Consider the following 17,598-nt stretch of genomic DNA (forward strand, 5'->3'; position numbering starts at 1 on the left):
GCAACCTTTCAGAAGTGGTATGCCAAGTCTTCATTTATTCACTGTAATTTAAGGTTTTGCGTGCCAGTAATACATTTTACATTTACAGGGGCCGGCAGATGGAACCCCAGGCTGGCAGCAGGCTGAGCGGGGCCAGTGGCCAGGACCCCAGGCCGGCAGCAGAGTGCCACTGAAAATCAGCTCGCGTGCCGACTTTGGCACACATAACATAGGTTGCTGACCCCTGCTTTATAGTGTATGTTGGTGTGTGTCCCCTGGACTTTTCAGATCTTAAGAAATGGCACATCTCAGCCTTCAGAACCCTGTCAGCAAACAAACAGTCTGGGGATCTCCACAGCTAGCAACATTCCAACCCTTGGGTTAATAGCTGACAGGTCCTCTCAGTGTATGCTACACTGCAGTGTAAGCCCACATTTATTGAGACTTGAGCCAGTGGACCCTGGGTTTGCAGGCCCAGGGCCTGAGCGTCCACACTCCATATTGACCAGAGATTAAGAATTTCTGGACCCAGACCCCAAACACATGGCTAAGGAGTCCACGCTACAAGTCAAATCTCCATTTCCTGCCATATCCCAGTCTTTCTAGCACCCTCCACAGCTGGGGATACTTTAGCCCCTGCTTCTTGGACAGTGTGGGGAAACTTGACTGTCTGCCCTGAATGTTACAGGAAGTTGTGGCAGCCTGCAACACATCCTGCCGAGCTATGTTTTAGGTCTGTATGCTCCTAATAATCAGAGCCAGCAACATGGAAGAGTCACTATTTAAAGAGCTTCTTTTCCTTGCATTTTCATTCCTATTTCGCAAACAGGAAGAGCATCCATTAGACACTGGGAGACATTCCAGTGGAGGTTTCCGAGCTACTGAAGGCACCTGATGGGAGGAGGAGGGCAATACAGACATGGATGAATAGAATTGGTTGCTGATGCTGGCAGCTCGGTGTAGCCGCTTATGTACTCTACCTACATCAGCACTTCTGAAGCAGGGCCACAAGCATAGACTGGTGGAATCACATTCTCCTGCAGACATTGGTTGACCAGCAGAACTTTTGCATGAAGAAAGCCACATTTCTGGAGCCTTGTGAGCAGCTTTCCCTAACCCTCCAGTGTCATGACACGTGCATGAGGGAAGCCATTCCTATCCACAAACAGGTTGCTATAACTGTCTAGAAGCTGGCTACCGCAGACTGCTACAGGTTTATTGCTAACCAGTTTGGCATTTGATAGTCAACAGTGAGTAAAGTCATCATGGAGGTTTCAGAGGCCATCAGGTGTGTGATTTACCCAAACATGGTGGGCGTAAACAATAATATATCTGAAGTAGTCACTGGTTTTGAGAGAATTGATTTTCCAAACTGCGTTTGGGCTATTGTTGGGGCTCATGTACCCATATTTGCTCATCCTCAAGGAGCACGAGTACATAAACCGCAAATGATACTACTCCATTATTATGCAGACCCTTGTGGACCACAGAGGCTTATTTATGGATGCCAGTATAAGCTGCACTGGAAAAATATATGAAGCCAGATTTTCTGCTGATCGAGTGTTTACATTCATGGACAGACTGGGATGCTGTTACCATCAAATGACATTGTCATAAATGGAGTGACTGTCTCTATTCTCATTGGGGACACTGCTTATGAAACCATTTTGCCTTTGCTTATGAAACTATATCCGGATTTCATAGGACCTGGCAAAAGAAGCTTTAATTACACTCTCAGCAGGTGCAGAATGGTTGCTGAATATGCTTTTGACAGATTGAAACCGCATTGGAGATGTCTACAAAACCATCTGGATGCCAGTGTCATCAATGCTGTCCACATCACTGTAGCTTGCTGTGCTCGTCGCAATCTGTAGCCTGAGCCAGAAAGTGCACCTACCACAGCTGGAGCTGGCTGCACCCAGTCAATAGAAGTCAGGGATGCCTTGTGTTCCCACATTATGGACTTGCATGGGCCAGTGAAAGAGGCAGAATAGTATGTTTATGAATTTGCTTCTGCAATTTTTACAGAACATGAGGTACTGTCACATCATGCAATGAAATGCTTGGGTGGGGAGAGTGATTGCCAGGCATTGTACTTATGAAAGAATGAATCGACATGAACCGCTTGTGAAAACTGAGGGACGTGGAGGGGTCGATTGCCATACAATGTACTTAAGAACGAAAGAATGAATGACATGACTGCTTAGGAAAATTTTTTTGAGGGGGGTTGTTAATTACATGCATTGTACTTGTGGATGAAAGAACTGCTTATGAACTGCAGGATGAAGAGTTGATTGCCATGCATTGTGCTTATGAATTAATAATGCGCCCACTTATGAAATGGGGGTGGGGTGAGAGTGGTAAGAACTGTGAATGTACAGTATGAGATATATGTAGGTAACTATTGAGAAATGGTGTTTGCATACATCTTTCCAGTTGTTCCATAGCATGTCTTTACCTTTATTATTTGAAACACACATTATATGATGTGATGCAGTGATAGCAATAAAACTTCTTAATAAAATAAAAAACTTTACTCTTGTGAAGGCTCCTATTTGAGGAGCCTCTGAACCCTATCAGACCTCTGTGTACTGTTATGCTTACTGTGAAGGACTGCAGATCCCATAATGCAGTGGTAGATGCTCTCTGGTATTGGACTGAGCTTCCTGGGTCAGAGGGTGCAGGGGAGTGGCAGTGTCCATATTGTGGGCAGGGAACTGGAACAGAGAGCTACTGCTCCCTTTGGAGCCTGGGCTGAGGAGAAGCTGCGACAGAACACAAGAACGACCATATTGGGTCACACCAAAGATCCATCTAGCCCAGTATCCTGTCTTCTGACAGTGGCCAATGCCAGGTGCCCCAGAGGGAATGAACAGAACAGGTAATCACCAAATGATCCATCCTCTGTCGCCCATTCTCAGCTTCTGGCAAACAGTGCTAGGGACACCATCCCTGCCCATCCTGGCTAATAGCCTTTGATAGACCTATCCTCCATGAATTTATCTAGTTCTTTTTTGAACCCTGTTATAGTCTTGGCCTTCACAACATCCTCTGGCAAAGAGTTCCACAGGTTGACTGTGCATTGTGTAAAGAAATACTTCCTTTTCTGTGATTTAAACCTGTTGCCTATTTATTTCATTTGTTGACCCCTAGTTCTTTTGTTATGAGAAGAGTAAATAACACTGCCTTATTTACTTTCTCCACACCAGTCATGATTTTATAGACCACTATCATATTCCCCCTTAGTCGTCTATTTTCCAAGCTGAAAAGTCCCAGTCTTTTTAATCTTTCCTCATATAGAAGCTGTTCCGTGCCTCTAATCATTTTTGTTGCCCTTTTCTGAACCTCTTCCAATTCCAACAGATCTTTTTTGAGATGGGGCAACCACATCTGCATGCAGTATTCAAGATGTCCGCATATCATGGATTTATATAGAGGCAATATGATATTTTCTGTCTTATTATCTATCCCTTTCTTAATGATTCCCAACATTCTGTTAGCTTTTCTGACTGCCGCTGTACATTGAGTGGTGTTTTCAGAGAACTATCCATAATGACTCCAAGATCTCTTTCTTGAGTGCTAACAGCTAATTTAGATCCCATTATTTTCTATGTATAGTTGGGATTATATTTTTCCAGTGTGTATTACTTTGCATTTATCAACATTGAATTTCATGTGCCATTTTGTTGCCCAGTCCTTCAGTTTTGTCAGACCCCTTTGTAACTCTTCACTGTCTGCTTTGGACTTAACTATCTTGCGGAGTTTTGTATCATCTGCAAATTTTGCCACCTCACTGTTTACCCCTTTTTCAGATAATTTATGAATATGTTGAATAGTTCTGGTCCGAGTACAGACCCCTGGGGGGACACCACTATTTACCTCTCTCCATTCTGAAAACTAACCATTTATTCCTACCCTTTATTTCCTATCTTTTAACCAGTTACTGATCCATGAGAGAACCTTCCCTCTTATCCCATGACAGCTTACTTTGCTTAAGAGCCTTTGGTGAGGGACCTTGTCAGAGAGTTTCTGAAAATCTAAGTACACTATATCCATTGGATCCCGCTTGTCCTCATGCTTGTTGACGCCCTCAAAGAATTCTAGTAGATTGATGAGGCATGATTTCCTGTTACAAAAACCACGTTGACTCTTCCCCAACAAATCAAGCAGGGACTCCAAGCAGGGTCCCAAAATGTGCTGCAGCTTCTCCAGTGGCAAAGCTTCTTTGGGGACCAGTTTGAGAAAAAGTCACTTCATCACCTGATCTGGGACTTGCTGGCTCCCCTCCAGTGCTGTACTGGATTCAGGGATTAGAAGTTTGCCATCTTGGCTCAGTGCTAGTACCGGTTTTACAATGGTGCCAATGGTCCTGTAGGGCCAGGTCCACACTCAGAAGGGGCCCTGGTGCCCAGACCGTGGCCTCGCTCCCTGCTCTGCCACACTCTGCCCTGAGGCCCTGCCTCCACTTGGCCTCTCCCGCCCCCTCCCCCCGAGGCCCTGCTCACTCCTCTCTGCCCTCTCCCCCCCATTCAAGTGGCAGGTGGGGTCTTGGGGGGAAGAGGTCAAGTTGGGGTGGGGTCTCGAGGAACAAAATGGGGAGGGGGGGTCTTGGGGTGGGTGGAGCGGAGGCCCACAAAACATTCATCCAGCCCTGCTTGGCACAGTACCCAGCACCCAGTCAAACTCCTTGTAAAATGGGCAGGATGATATGGAGTTCCTAGAGGAGTGGTTTTCATCCCTGGCTTTCCAGTAGTCTGTCTTGAGCTACTTCATCTGCTCCCTACACTGGTCACTGATCCAGTAAATCCCCAACACTGCAAGCTTCTTTGCTGTTAGCTGGTATGTGTGGTCATTCCTGGAACTCTTGCTAGATTCAAACTGTTTACTCACCTCACACCAGAGATTCACCAGTATCTGCCTGCAGCACACTTACAAAGGACTTCTTCATGTCAGTGGCTATTGCAAATGCAGGAGGAGGTTCACTGTGTTTGCAGCTCTGTGTCCTGAACAAAAGGGAAGGGTTAAATGCTGAGCAGCTGTACTTGAACCAGAGAGTTTCTTCTGTTTCCTGGGGATTGATTGGCCAGTCTTGGGATAGAAAGGACAAAGGACACTGTCCCATGGGATTGTGGGATACAGTTGGCAGATTCTCAGGAGCCGAATCTGGAGGGCTCGGGCCAGAGCTGCATCCACACTGCAAAACAATGGAGTTTGGGCCCAAACCCCCATGGCGTTTGGGCTTTGAACCCTCCACCCTTGTGGTCCTGGGCTTGAATCACATAGAATTGTGGGTAGTCAGAAGGTGGGCTTGGGCTTGAGCCTGAGTCTGAGCTTGGGTTTATATTGCAGGGTAAAAATACCCTCAGTTGCTAGTTAAACAGAAATCTGTAGCGTGTATCCAAAGTGGCACAGAGATTCCCCTGGATCTCTATAAGGTGCTCACTCTATAGGGCACTATCTTCTCCCCATAAGTCAGCTTAGTCACAAACCCTCATCTTGCGAAGTGCTGCTCCATTCTCTCTCTTTCTCACAGAGACAGAATCCCAGTTTACAGCAGTTACTGATAGTTCAGTGTAAGTTCCCCAGGCTCTGTGGCCTCTAGGAGGAATAAATGCTCCCTGCATCTCCCAAGCTCTCCCTCTAGATCCATAAAATGCAACCACAGTGGTCCAAACAGTATCCTAATAGAGGGCTTCCCTAGTAAGTAAAGCTGAAATAGCACTGCACTGTATCCCGAGTGGTAGAGGGATTGGGACCCAGCCCTCACAGCAGACACATCCCTTGGTCCTGTGTCAGTCCGGGCTCTTTGTAACTCCGATATTTATAACCTTGCCCTCGACCCTTGTTCTCTGATTGGGTCCGCTCTCAGAGGGTGCCTAGAATGTGACCTGCCAAATGGGTTGCCCAAAATGAAAACTTTATGTACAGCCTCAGAAACAGCTACTGAGCATATCTAGTACCTGCCACACCCTGTTCTGAAAGTTTCTGCTTTCTTCTAAGTGAGTTGCCCTGTTGTTGTCTCTGCAGGTATGCAAACTCACGGAGTATCCAGCTAAGATCCATGCCTCCTCCCCACTGTTTCTCTCCCTCTTCCCTGGAGAAACAAGTCAAATGCTGCACTATAAACCACCTGGGTTACACAAACACTCAGACATGTGCTTAAGTTTAAGCAAGCGAATAGTTTCAAAGTTAAGCCCATGTATGAGTCTTTGCAGGATCGGGGCCCAACTTTACAATTGGGTGAATCACTTGAGAAATCAATTTAATTTTTACACGCCCAAGCAATTATATTAAACCTAATAATTTCAGTATATTTCAATAGAAGAATAAATGTGATCTTCTGCTTTGTTATACATAAATCTATCCACAAGCTTGATACTGCATTCTCCCAATAGTCTATTGTTGCAATGCTTTGATTATGCCATCTGTCAAATTGTGATTTTAATTACAAAATCATATACGAAAACCATGTTCCATCACAAAGGAAGCCCAATTTTCAGATGCAGATGTCTAGTCTCTGTAGCCAAGTATAGCTGCAGATGTACAAAATGTTTTTTGCCTAAATATACAGTTCTACTGTTTAAAAATTACGCCCAAGGAATAAAGTTACATGTATTCTACAAAACATTACAAAGCTATTGCCTTAAAGCTTTAAAAAATAAAACCTAAATTCTGTTACTTTATTACAGATGGGGAACTCAAGGGGACTTCACCACTACTCACCCTCGGCCTGTTGTCAAAGTAAAACTCTTTACAGAAAGCACTGGTGTCCTAGCCCTTGAAGATAAAGAATTAGGAAGGGTGAGTGTCGTTGCATTTACAAAATTAGAATATTGACAAAGAACATTGTGCAAACAAAGCTATAAGGTGTTCATTATAGCAGACCACCTGCTCCGCCATAGTTAAGACTGATGCTTGCTTTCTGTTTAAAGGTGGGCTATTCTAAGTGCTCCAAAATCTGTATTCTGATTCGGATTGTCTTGAATTTTGCTGTGTCTCAGGGGTTTCTGCATAGTGTTAGTGCTTCAAATTTGGGGTCATTTGAACAAGTGGTTTCCAAGATACAGCACCCCTCCCCCCCCAAAAGTACCACAACATTTTATATTTTTGGAAACATTGATCCTCCCCGAACTAATCTCAGTTGCTCAGGATTTATCTCAGCTAGGGCATGGCACCAACTGCCTCTTTGGGACAGCAATACCGAAAAAGTTATTAAGAGTAAAGTTTGTAACTCTAGGTGGGTGTGTGCCAAAGTGATGCACCTAAAAGAGTGAAATGCACTATGTGCCTTTACAGAAGACTAGGGCTCTGTTGAAGCAAGAGGGTTTCCAGACAATCTGTTGTCACAGCAACTGGGTGGTGCAAAGGAACATACTGTACTCATTGAACCTGAACTGCACCCATGAACTGGGATTTTGAGCCCTGCCATTGAATTTTCAGAGAATGTGTTGTGCATGTTCCTTGTTCTTTGCCTGCCAGTGGCAGATATAGCCTCCCAATTAAAGAGAAGAAGGAAAAAAGACTCTGGTAAGTGGTTAAGATAATGTGAACATGTTTCCTGAACAATGGAACTGAATGAGATCAAAGGGCAGTAAGTCACTGGGTCATTTGATCAAGGGGTTCCTGATAAATACCCCACCCCCGCCCCGTCATGAGCTGCTTGTAATATTTTCAGATTCTTATAACATTTTGGCATAGAGCTAGGGAATAGCAGCTAGCAATGTACAATCATACCACATTGAAGGCTATGGGGTAATGTAAAATCAAAATAAGAAATCCAAGGAACAAAAAGAAATGCAGACTGGACTCTGTGGTAATAGATGAGACAGCAATACCACTTCCGGACAGCAAGCCCACCTAAGCCATGAACCTGATAAAAGTACAGTTCTAGAACATAATGAAAGGGATTAGCAAAATGACTAAAGCTATCTAGGATGGTATTACCTGGGCCCAGGAGATGATACAGAGGGTGTATAGAGATGTGTTTCGTGGAGACAGATGTCTAGATGGTGTTTGCCAGTAGAGATTGACACTAGTGTGAAGCCAGTTAAATTGCCAAAAAGAAAAGTACCCATTGCAGTACTACAGCCACTGAAAGAGGAACTGCAGCGCCTACAGAATTGTGGAATTGTACAGCCTGTAGAGAATAGCATAGATTGGATAAGCAGTCTTGGAGTAGTAAGAAAAGTCATCTGGAAAACTGAGAATATGCATAGACCCAAAGCTTTGAAACGGAAACATTTCCTTCTACCTACAGTTGAGGACTTATCACCAGATCTGTGTAAAGTGAGACTTTTTACAATATGCAATGTAAAAAATGGATTCTGACACACTGAACTGAATGAAGAATCCAGTTACTTGACAACCTTCGCAACTTATGGTTAAGGATGCCAGTGGGAATCACTCCAGCACCAGAGGTATTCCAGAGCAGATTGACCCACACATTGGAGGGCCTGACGAGAATCTGGACAATAACTGATAATGTGCTGATAGTAAGAGAAGGTGATAATCCAGAACAAGTACAACGAGATCATGACTACAAATTATTACAGTTTTTACAGAGATGCTGAGAAAAGAATATTAAATTGAACTTAGACAAGCTCAGGTTGAGAGTAACTGAGATGCCATACATTGGACATTTGTTGACCTCCAAAGTCCTGAAAGTAGACCCAGAGAAAGTGAGGCATTGTAAAGAAATGCCAAGATTCAGTAGTGTTAAAGGAGTTCAGAGATTCCTGTGAATGGTCAGTTATTTAGTAGCTAAGTTTTGCAGCCATCTGTCTGAGAGCTGCAGGATCCTGAGACAGTTGGCACTTTGAGACAACTTATGGAAGTGGATGGACCAACATGAGCAAACATTCTAGAAAGTAAAAGAGATGATTGGGAAGGCTCCCATTCTGAAATATTAGAACCCAGAGGAACCCTGGGTGCAGCAATATGATGAAACTGAGATAGGAATAGCTGCAAGTGGGGACAACCTGTTGCAAGGGGTAGCTTGGGGGACATGCTGCAAGGGAGACAACCTGTTGCATATGCAAACAAATCATTGTCCATAGCCTTTGGAATGGGAATATTTCACCAATACACTTACGGTTACACCATGGACATACAATCTGACCATAAATCTCTTGAAAGCATTTGGAGAAGTCCATTACTTGGTGCAACAAAGTGCTTACAGTGGTTGATGATGTATCTTCAACTTCTTCAGAAAGTTTGAATCTGAATCTGAACCTCATGACTCAGGTCAGTCCCAACTTTGTAGCATTTCACTTCCCGTTTGAAGGCAGGGGCAGGATACGTTGCTCTGGTGAGATCTGCCAGAGATATCGGCAGAGGAACAACAAGGGGTAGACCGGTGGAGTCTATGATTCTTCTTATAAAAAGTCAAACATATCACTGTCTTACCTGGGGCTGTAGGGGTGCTGCTGTTGTGTGACTGAATTGAGAGATGTTGCAGGTGGCTGCTGTTTAGGGTGCAGGAAAAAGCATAGAAATGCTTTCCTCTGAATGACTCATGGTCCACTCACAGATAGAGTAAGAGGATGGTGAGTTGCCCTGCTGGTTGAAAAAGCAATTAGAGGTTCTTACAAAGATGTAATCATATAATTTGTGGTTGTTATAGTACTGAGTTGTGTCAGTGGATGCTATTGTACTAGAAAAGTAAATCTTGCTGAAATCAAAAGTAATTTCTGTTACTCTGAAGAGTAATTATATTATTCTTAATGACAAATTGCCCAGTGAAATGTTATTTTTCACTGAATAACAAATGCTATTTTTGTTTTCTCACTGTGCAGAACCACTTTATGGTTGAGTCATCCGTTGTATTATCCATAAAACATCATTACAGACACTGTAGGATAAAGATTCAAATTTTGGACCCTAAATTTAGGCAGTTGACTCCTATAAAGATCATTGGGAGTTGCATGAATAAATCCTTTACAGCATTTTGAAAATGTGTCCTCCTTTCACAGAGTGGTCATCTCTTTGTATATCCATAGCTATAGTACATACTTACAATTATGGGTTTGGTTTTGGTTTTGCATCCTTGCCCGTCCTGGCTAATAGCCATTGATGGATATATCCTCCATGAACTTATCTAGTTCTTTTATGAACACTGTTAGTCTTAATCTTCACAATATCCTCTGGCAAAAAGTTCCACAGGTTGACTATGCGTTGTGTGAAGAAATACTCCTTTTGTTTGTTTTATACCTGCTGCCTATTCATTTCATTGGGTGACCCCTAGTTCTTGTGTTATGAGAAGGAGTAAATAACACTTCTTTATTTACTTTCTCCACACCAGTCATGATTTTATTGAACTCTATTCTATCCCCCCTTTTCCAAGTTGAAATTCCCAGTCTTATTAATCTCTCTTCATATGGAAGCCTTTCCATACCCCTATCATTTTTGTTGCCCTTTTCTATATCTTTTCCAATTCCTTTTTTGAGATTGTGACAACTCCTTGTTACTACATAAAAAGGATAATGCTAAGCCTATTTAAAGAATATTTTTCTTACTGTTACATTGAACATGCATCTCTTTCAGACAGTTCTTAAGTAAGAGTACCTGAGAATAATTGTGAACTACAACAAATGAAGAGAGCCATTTATTGCAGAAGTTCAGTGACAATATTCCATTTGAAAAAAAAATGTGCTTCCAATAATCTGGTCAAGTATGACCAATCTTATATATAATGTGATATAATCTCAGGAAGATCATCTTTCAAGGCCCAGAGAAGTTGCTCACTTCTCAGTCAGGCAAAACATCTGTTGATATGTTGGATTGAAATATTAAAATATAAAAAGTTCCTGTCATGTTTCAGATCTGATCTTTTTTTTCCCTTGGGGGGAGAGATCATGTAAAATTAAAGGGGAAAAAAGAAAGAAATATAAAATCAAGAATAAAAAATAAACAACCAAACGTCTTGCCACTCTAAAGACACACATATCCTTCATCTAAACGTGCATGTCTCACAGTTATTACCTTTTTCACTGTGACGCTACCCAGGGTACCCAGGGCTTAGAGGCACCTCACCACTACCCGCCTTTAGCATTAAGCAGTCTTATCTTTGTCTGCTGAGGCTCAGCTTCATGAAACCAGTAGCCTCTGGCAATATAAGCACCTACTTCCTAGCATCCGCAAACCTCACTGTCTCTATTCAAGTTAATGATAGGCACACACCAACCCCCGAGTCCTTGGAGCAGTCTTTGCAGTGTTCAGCCCTTAACCACTAGATACTCTCAGAAATTACCAGATTTGCTGTCTGTGAGGGGACAGTATACATAGTAGCTTGTTTGATTCAACTGAGGATCAACTCCTTTATAACATCATAGCACTGAGATATATTTATAGTGAAAACAATCATAAATTTATTGTCAAAGGCTAAGATTAAGAGATAGTGAGTAAGGATAATAATGGAAGAGAAATGGTTACATATAAAACAAAAGGAAACAGGCTTCCTAAGTCTAAATTTAATTTTAACATGCCAAACCCTTGTCTAAAGTAGTTTATCTCCCCTAAAGCAATCTCTGTCTCTCCAGCCAACATGGCTGAAATTCCTCTTTCATGAATGCAAAAAGTGCTGTCCTTTTTGTTTCCTTAGTGAAGGATAAAGAAGTGTCCTTTTGCCTGCTTCTTATATCCCTCCCCCACCCCCAAAAATGCATTGTTTTATTTCCAGGGTCAGGATGTCCCCTCTTGGTTTGTTCCCTGGTGTGCTGACTTATTGACTTCACATCCTTATGTTGTGACTTCTTATGCAAATGGAGCTTCCATTGGGTTAGTTTATAATGCTTAAGTTACATGTGAACCGAGGCAAAGGTGAATATATTTCCATTGTCTGGCAAAATCTGCTTGTCAACCCTGCATTGATTCAGACTTTAAAACATATTTTCAATATATGTAGATAACTTCTTACATAGTGTCAGTACATACATTTCACAGTGATATTAATGACCAGTGTGATCCTGGCCTTCATTGAAGACCTCACATGACATTCTTTATAGTTAAAAATACTATGAAAGCAGTGTGCTAGGTGTAGTGAGTTTGTCAGGTATGACAAGAGATGCTGTTATAGAACAGTGAACCATTTGCCAGTTTTCATTGAGGAATTCTTAGGGTCACAGTCGCCTCTTGTTGATCTTGTCTTAATGTGAGGCTTCATCCTGCAACAGATTGTATACAGACACTGGTATCCCTCCATTTACAGCCAGTTGCAGGATCAGGGCCTTAAACTGTATATTCTTCAGGGGGAGGAGTCCATCTTTATTTGTTTTGTAAAATGTTTCACACGTTTATGCCATTGTGTAAATAATCGTATATTGTGCGGAACTGGTGTCTTCAGCTTCTAAGGCATTTAGGATATGCCTGTGATTGGAGGAATCTCTTACCTGGCACTCTTCTGACATCTTATTTTCTGTCTAACGAATCCAAATATGAAGCCAAGGATAGTTTGCTCACACAGGGATGCTCTGTTTGCTTTCTGCTGGTTGCTCAGAACATTTTTTTAAAAAACCAACGCCTTTTTCACTGTTCTTCTGGAAGATACTGGAGGATCATTAGATATACTGACTCCATGTAAAATGAGAAGTGAACCAGGACTCCATGACTAGGGCTCCCAGGCACTACAGCAATACAAATGAGCAAAGGTGTGTGCTTGTCTTTGTACAGACCTAAGCCTACACTCAGTCATTTCATTTAAACAAATGTTAGAGAACTGTGACCCTAGGTACCCCTGTATTCACACCCTATGCACTACTGTAATGACATTAGTACAGAATATGCCCCGTGGGGTATCATTTGAAAACTAACAACACACTGGCCATTAATATCATTGTAAAATGCAGGCATTAACATTATATATGAAGTTACCAATTCCATCTGTATGATGTTACTAGAACTATGTGTAAGACCAGACATCCTAGCCTAGGTAAAAATAATAATCAAGTCTGTCTTAGATAAAGGAATATAGGTTTACCTCAATTTACATATTAGCAGTAAACAAAGCCATTGAGTTAAAGCATTGGGGGGTTATCCTGATCCTGAACTCCAGAGGCAGAGAATTAACACTGGTCCTGCACCCCAGAGAGACAGGAGACTGAATCCCCAGGAGGCCTTCCTGCCTTGTAACACAAAAACATCCCTTGGGGATATAAGGAACAGAGGGAGACTCTATCTTTATCTGTCAGCTTAGGAGACAAAAGAACCAAGCAATTTGATCTTTGTGATGGATCCTGGCCAGGCTGGCCAGGAAAAGCTGAAAAGGAGACTGGTTTAGAGAAATTATCAAGAACAAAGACTGTATCTTACTGTATTAAGTTGTAGCCTGTTTTTACTTTTATTTGCTTGTAACCATTTCTACTTTTATCCCTTTTGCTTGGTATCTCTTAACCTATGTCCTTTTGTTAATCATTTTTTTATTTTTAATGTAAACCTACTCAGTGCTGTATTTGAAGGGAAGGGTTTGTTTACTCCAGTCAAACTAATAGGCTGTAATGTACTGACTCTCTAAAAGAGCAGCAAAGTGAATGTCTTCTATGAATGTACAGTGATAGATGCTGTGCATTGCAGAGAAATATTTCCGAGGAGCTTGGGGGCTGGAATTCACTGATGGTTACCTGCTGGGTAAAGTTTGGGCTGGGAGAGCCTTGAGGAGTTTGTTGGTGAGGAAAACAGACTGTTGTGGCAGGGAGCTGACACAGTTTAACCTCCAGCTAAGATGATTCTTGCTGAGGCAGAAAGATGTCTCTTGCTGAGGCTCTGGGTGTCCGCAGCAGCGTGTTACATGAGCAAAGCAGAGTACAGCATTTAAAGTTCTTAAGTTTAAATTTATTAAAGTGGTACATTTCTTCTAATGAGAAAACAGAATTTGAGAAGATTAGGTCAGGGTGGGCCAACTAGCATCCAGCCCATGGCAGTGAAAAGGTTGGACCACCCTGAATTAGGTAATGGTTGAGATCTTCCAAAATATGTGCATTCTTTTGCATGCTGCTGACTTACGGTGACCAGATGTCCCGATTTTATAGGGACAGTCCCGATTTTGGGGGGGCTTTTTTCTTATATAGGCACCTATTATCCCCCACTCCCGTCCCGATTTTTTACACTTGCTATCTGGTCACCCTATGCTGACTCCAGTTTGCCCAGGTATCTAGCTATGTATGTACACAAAACAGGGTTGATGTAAATGCTGGAGTTTGTGTGTGACAGCTGAGTGAGTGTAAAAAGTGATGAGCATTACTAATTTTCTCTCTCCTTCCTACCAGCGATCCTGTGCTCCTTTTTTTTTTTTTTGTTCCATGCTTTGTCTATGAAGATGTTCAAACGTAATAATTCAAAGTGACAGCCATTGTGCTTGCTTCACACACATGTGAATACAATGTGGGAGCAGCAGGTGGTGTTTGATTACAGATATTTTTTGAATATAAAGATAATTTAGTCTTGTTGCACTGATTATTCAATTAAGAGTGAAGAACTATTGTCTTTTGAGCTGCTTGTCACATCCAAATGCAGCCAGTAATAATTAGCTTTATAGCTATGCTTTTCATTGATGCTGTTATTCTGTATTTGCTTTAAAGATATCTTGCTGGGCAAGTACCCACACTTGCATAATTTTCTAGTTTCTGAATGTTGACTACAGCAGGCATATAATTTATATTCTGTGATCTGTTCAAACACCCTCCGAGAAAAGAAGTAAATTTTAAAACTGATTCCACACTTTGAATATTCTAGTTTGTTGTTCTCTGTTGTGGGAATATGCTTCTCTATCAGGTGATGAAATACTTGTTTTTTCCTTCCCACCCTTCATCTGTTTTTCTGTCTTTTCCAAGTCTTGGAGTGCAGGTCCCATCCCCAACACCCATTACAGGTGTGGTTCCACAGGCTTTTTCCTCATGCTCAAAAGCAGAGGTTTCCTGAGCAACTCTGTCTGAGTCTCATTTCTTCAGAAATGTTTACCATCTGTCTTTCACTCCAGCATGGTCTTTCTGGCAGAAACCAATTCTTTGGGGGAGCATGTGTAGGAAGGCTGGAACGCCCCTAGCTTAATGTTAGCTCTCCAGCCACTTCAGCAGTTGTGTGGGGCTCAGGTGGCAGCATCCAAAGGCTCCCATTGCTACAGCTGGCCCCATGTGCTGCCAGACCTCACTCCCTCTCATCACCTATATCATTATTTTAGGGTCTTCTCAGCAGGTGCTTTGTGTGTCAGATATTGCAAATACACACACCATCTTTAGGGACTATTGTTTCAACTTTATGAATGTTATCTGTATGTTTGAGCCAGATCTTGAAATCATGGGGAATATGGAATCACTAGGTAAGTGATTAGTGCAAAATCCCAATACTGGTTATGCAGACACCCAGCCTTGACACTTTGCCCCCTGGGGAAAGGAGTCTTGACTAGTTTTAGCTGTTTCAGGAGGCCTGGGAACAAAGGCTTTTGGGGTATAAAGGCTGAGTTTAAACAGACTCAGAGGGCTCTCATTTTGATCCAACAAACTGACATCAATGTTTAACCAAGGTTCCAAACCCTGCTGAAGGGTTGGAAGGACTTGAACCTGCTGTGGTCTCCATAGGACTGATGGTGGTCCTCCAGTAAGCTTAAATATGTGTTTAGACCTGTTATGACTATTATTATTTGTATTGAAATAGCACCTGTTGTTTTTTATGTTTTCTCTGTAAGAATTTTGTCCTTAAATCAATGTACCTTGCTTTTTCAAAGCTGTCTAGTTACTGGTAAACCACTGTCAGTGCTCCTAGAGAAAAAAAGACTGAAATGGCAGGTACTGAGCTAGGTCAGACCTGCTAGGATATGCACAGTAAATTGCGAGGTGGGGGGTTGCAGCCTAAACCCTGGTCCGGAGGGAAAGAGGACATGGCTCCACGGCCACAGAAAGGTGATGGCAAGAGGCCTGAGACTTAAAGGTGCATCCTTTGAGTAGACCATGGTGGGGGTCAAAGGTGCAGTTACACCGAAACTATGACTCTCTGCTGTTTGCCATTTCCCCTAGTCATTTTTGTGCAGTTTCTGTTCTAGTATTATGACAGCTGGCAAGTCTGAGATCACTCAGCAAGGTAGGTAATGTAGGTTATATGGAATCCCCACAAACTGCCTTGGTGACCAGGCTTCAGCGCCCTTCCCCCCTCCTCCCAATCATTGTCCTTTGCTTTGCCTGAGAGCTTTCCCTCAGAATTTCTACCTGTGATAAGTTATAAAACCCCCACACTGGGCAACACAGGTTAACAAGTTAATGTAGGCTTGGGTGGCCCTGCTCCATCACACCTGTGAGAGATGTCGGAATTGGAGAGAGGAGCTTAAAAATGAGAAGCCCAGCTCATTTGATGGCAGACCAGGGAGAAGAACAAACCTTCAGTCTCAGCTCCTGGAGAGAGGACTGGCTGAAGGCAGGAGCTCCTCAGATGATTGTTGCCTGACAGCCCCTCCCTGATGGAAGGGAGGGCCCGATGCTGACTCACGTTTTATTCATAGATTCATAGATTCATAGATTCTAGGACTGGAAGGGACCTCGAGAGGTCATCGAGTCCAGTCCCCTGCCCGCATGGCAGGACCAAATACTGTCTAGACCATCCCTGATAGACATTTATCTAACCTACTCTTAAATATCTCCAGAGATGGAGATTCCACAACCTCCCTAGGCAATTTATTCCAGTGTTTAACCACCCTGACAGTTAGGAACTTTTTCCTAATGTCCAACCTAGACCTCCCTTGCTGCAGTTTAAGCCCATTGCTTCTTGTTCTATCCTCAGAGGCTAAGGTGAACAAGTTTTCTCCCTCCTCCTTATGACACCCTTTTAGATACCTGAAAACTGCTATCATGTCCCCTCTCAGTCTTCTCTTTTCCAAACTAAACAAACCCAATTCTTTCAGCCTTCCTTCATAGGTCATGTTCTCAAGACCTTTAATCATTCTTGTTGCTCTTCTCTGGACCCTTTCCAATTTCTCCACATCTTTCTTGAAATGCGGTGCCCAGAACTGGACACAATACTCCAGCTGAGGCCTAACCAGAGCAGAGTAGAGCGGAAGAATGACTTCTCGTGTCTTGCTCACAACACACCTGTTAATACATCCCAGAATCACGTTTGCTTTTTTTGCAACAGCATCACACTGTTGACTCATATTTAGCTTGTGGTCCACTATAACCCCTAGATCCCTCTCTGCTGTACTCCTTCCTAGACAGTCTCTTCCCATTCTGTACGTGTGAAACTGATTTTTTCTTCCTAAGTGGAGCACTTTGCATTTGTCTTTGTTAAACTTCATCCTGTTTAACTCAGACCATTTCTCCAATTTGTCCAGATCATTTTGAATTATGACCCTGTCCTCCAAAGCAGTTGCAATCCCTCCCAGTTTGGTATCATCCGCAAACTTAATAAGCGTACTTTCTATGCCAATATCTAAGTCGTTAATGAAGATATTGAACAAAGCCGGTCCCAAAACAGACCCCTGCGGAACCCCACTCGTTATGCCTTTCCAGCAGGATTGGGAACCATTAATAACAACTCTCTGAGTACGGTTATCCAGCCAGTTATGCACCCACCTTATAGTAGCCCCATCTAAATTGTATTTGCCTAGTTTGTCGATAAGAATATCATGCGAGACCGTATCGAGAC

At 42.7% G+C, this 17,598-nt stretch overlaps 1 protein-coding gene across 2 annotated transcripts in view; it reads left to right on the top strand.

The window, feature by feature from the left end:
* The window catches only part of CADPS2 (calcium dependent secretion activator 2), a 557,199-nt gene that overhangs the window by 283,304 nt on the left and 256,297 nt on the right, over positions 1–17,598 (top strand). For both annotated transcript variants that reach the window (XM_024219628.1, XM_024219629.1), the window contains exon 7: positions 6,669–6,780. In XM_024219628.1, the coding sequence (XP_024075396.1) occupies positions 6,669–6,780 (112 nt within the window). The remainder of the gene's footprint in view (positions 1–6,668; positions 6,781–17,598) is intronic.

Source organism: Terrapene carolina, unplaced genomic scaffold (assembly GCF_002925995.2).
Source record: "Terrapene carolina triunguis isolate 2854851 unplaced genomic scaffold, T_m_triunguis-2.0 Scaffold68, whole genome shotgun sequence".
NCBI classification, from domain to species: Eukaryota; Metazoa; Chordata; order Testudines; family Emydidae; genus Terrapene; species Terrapene triunguis.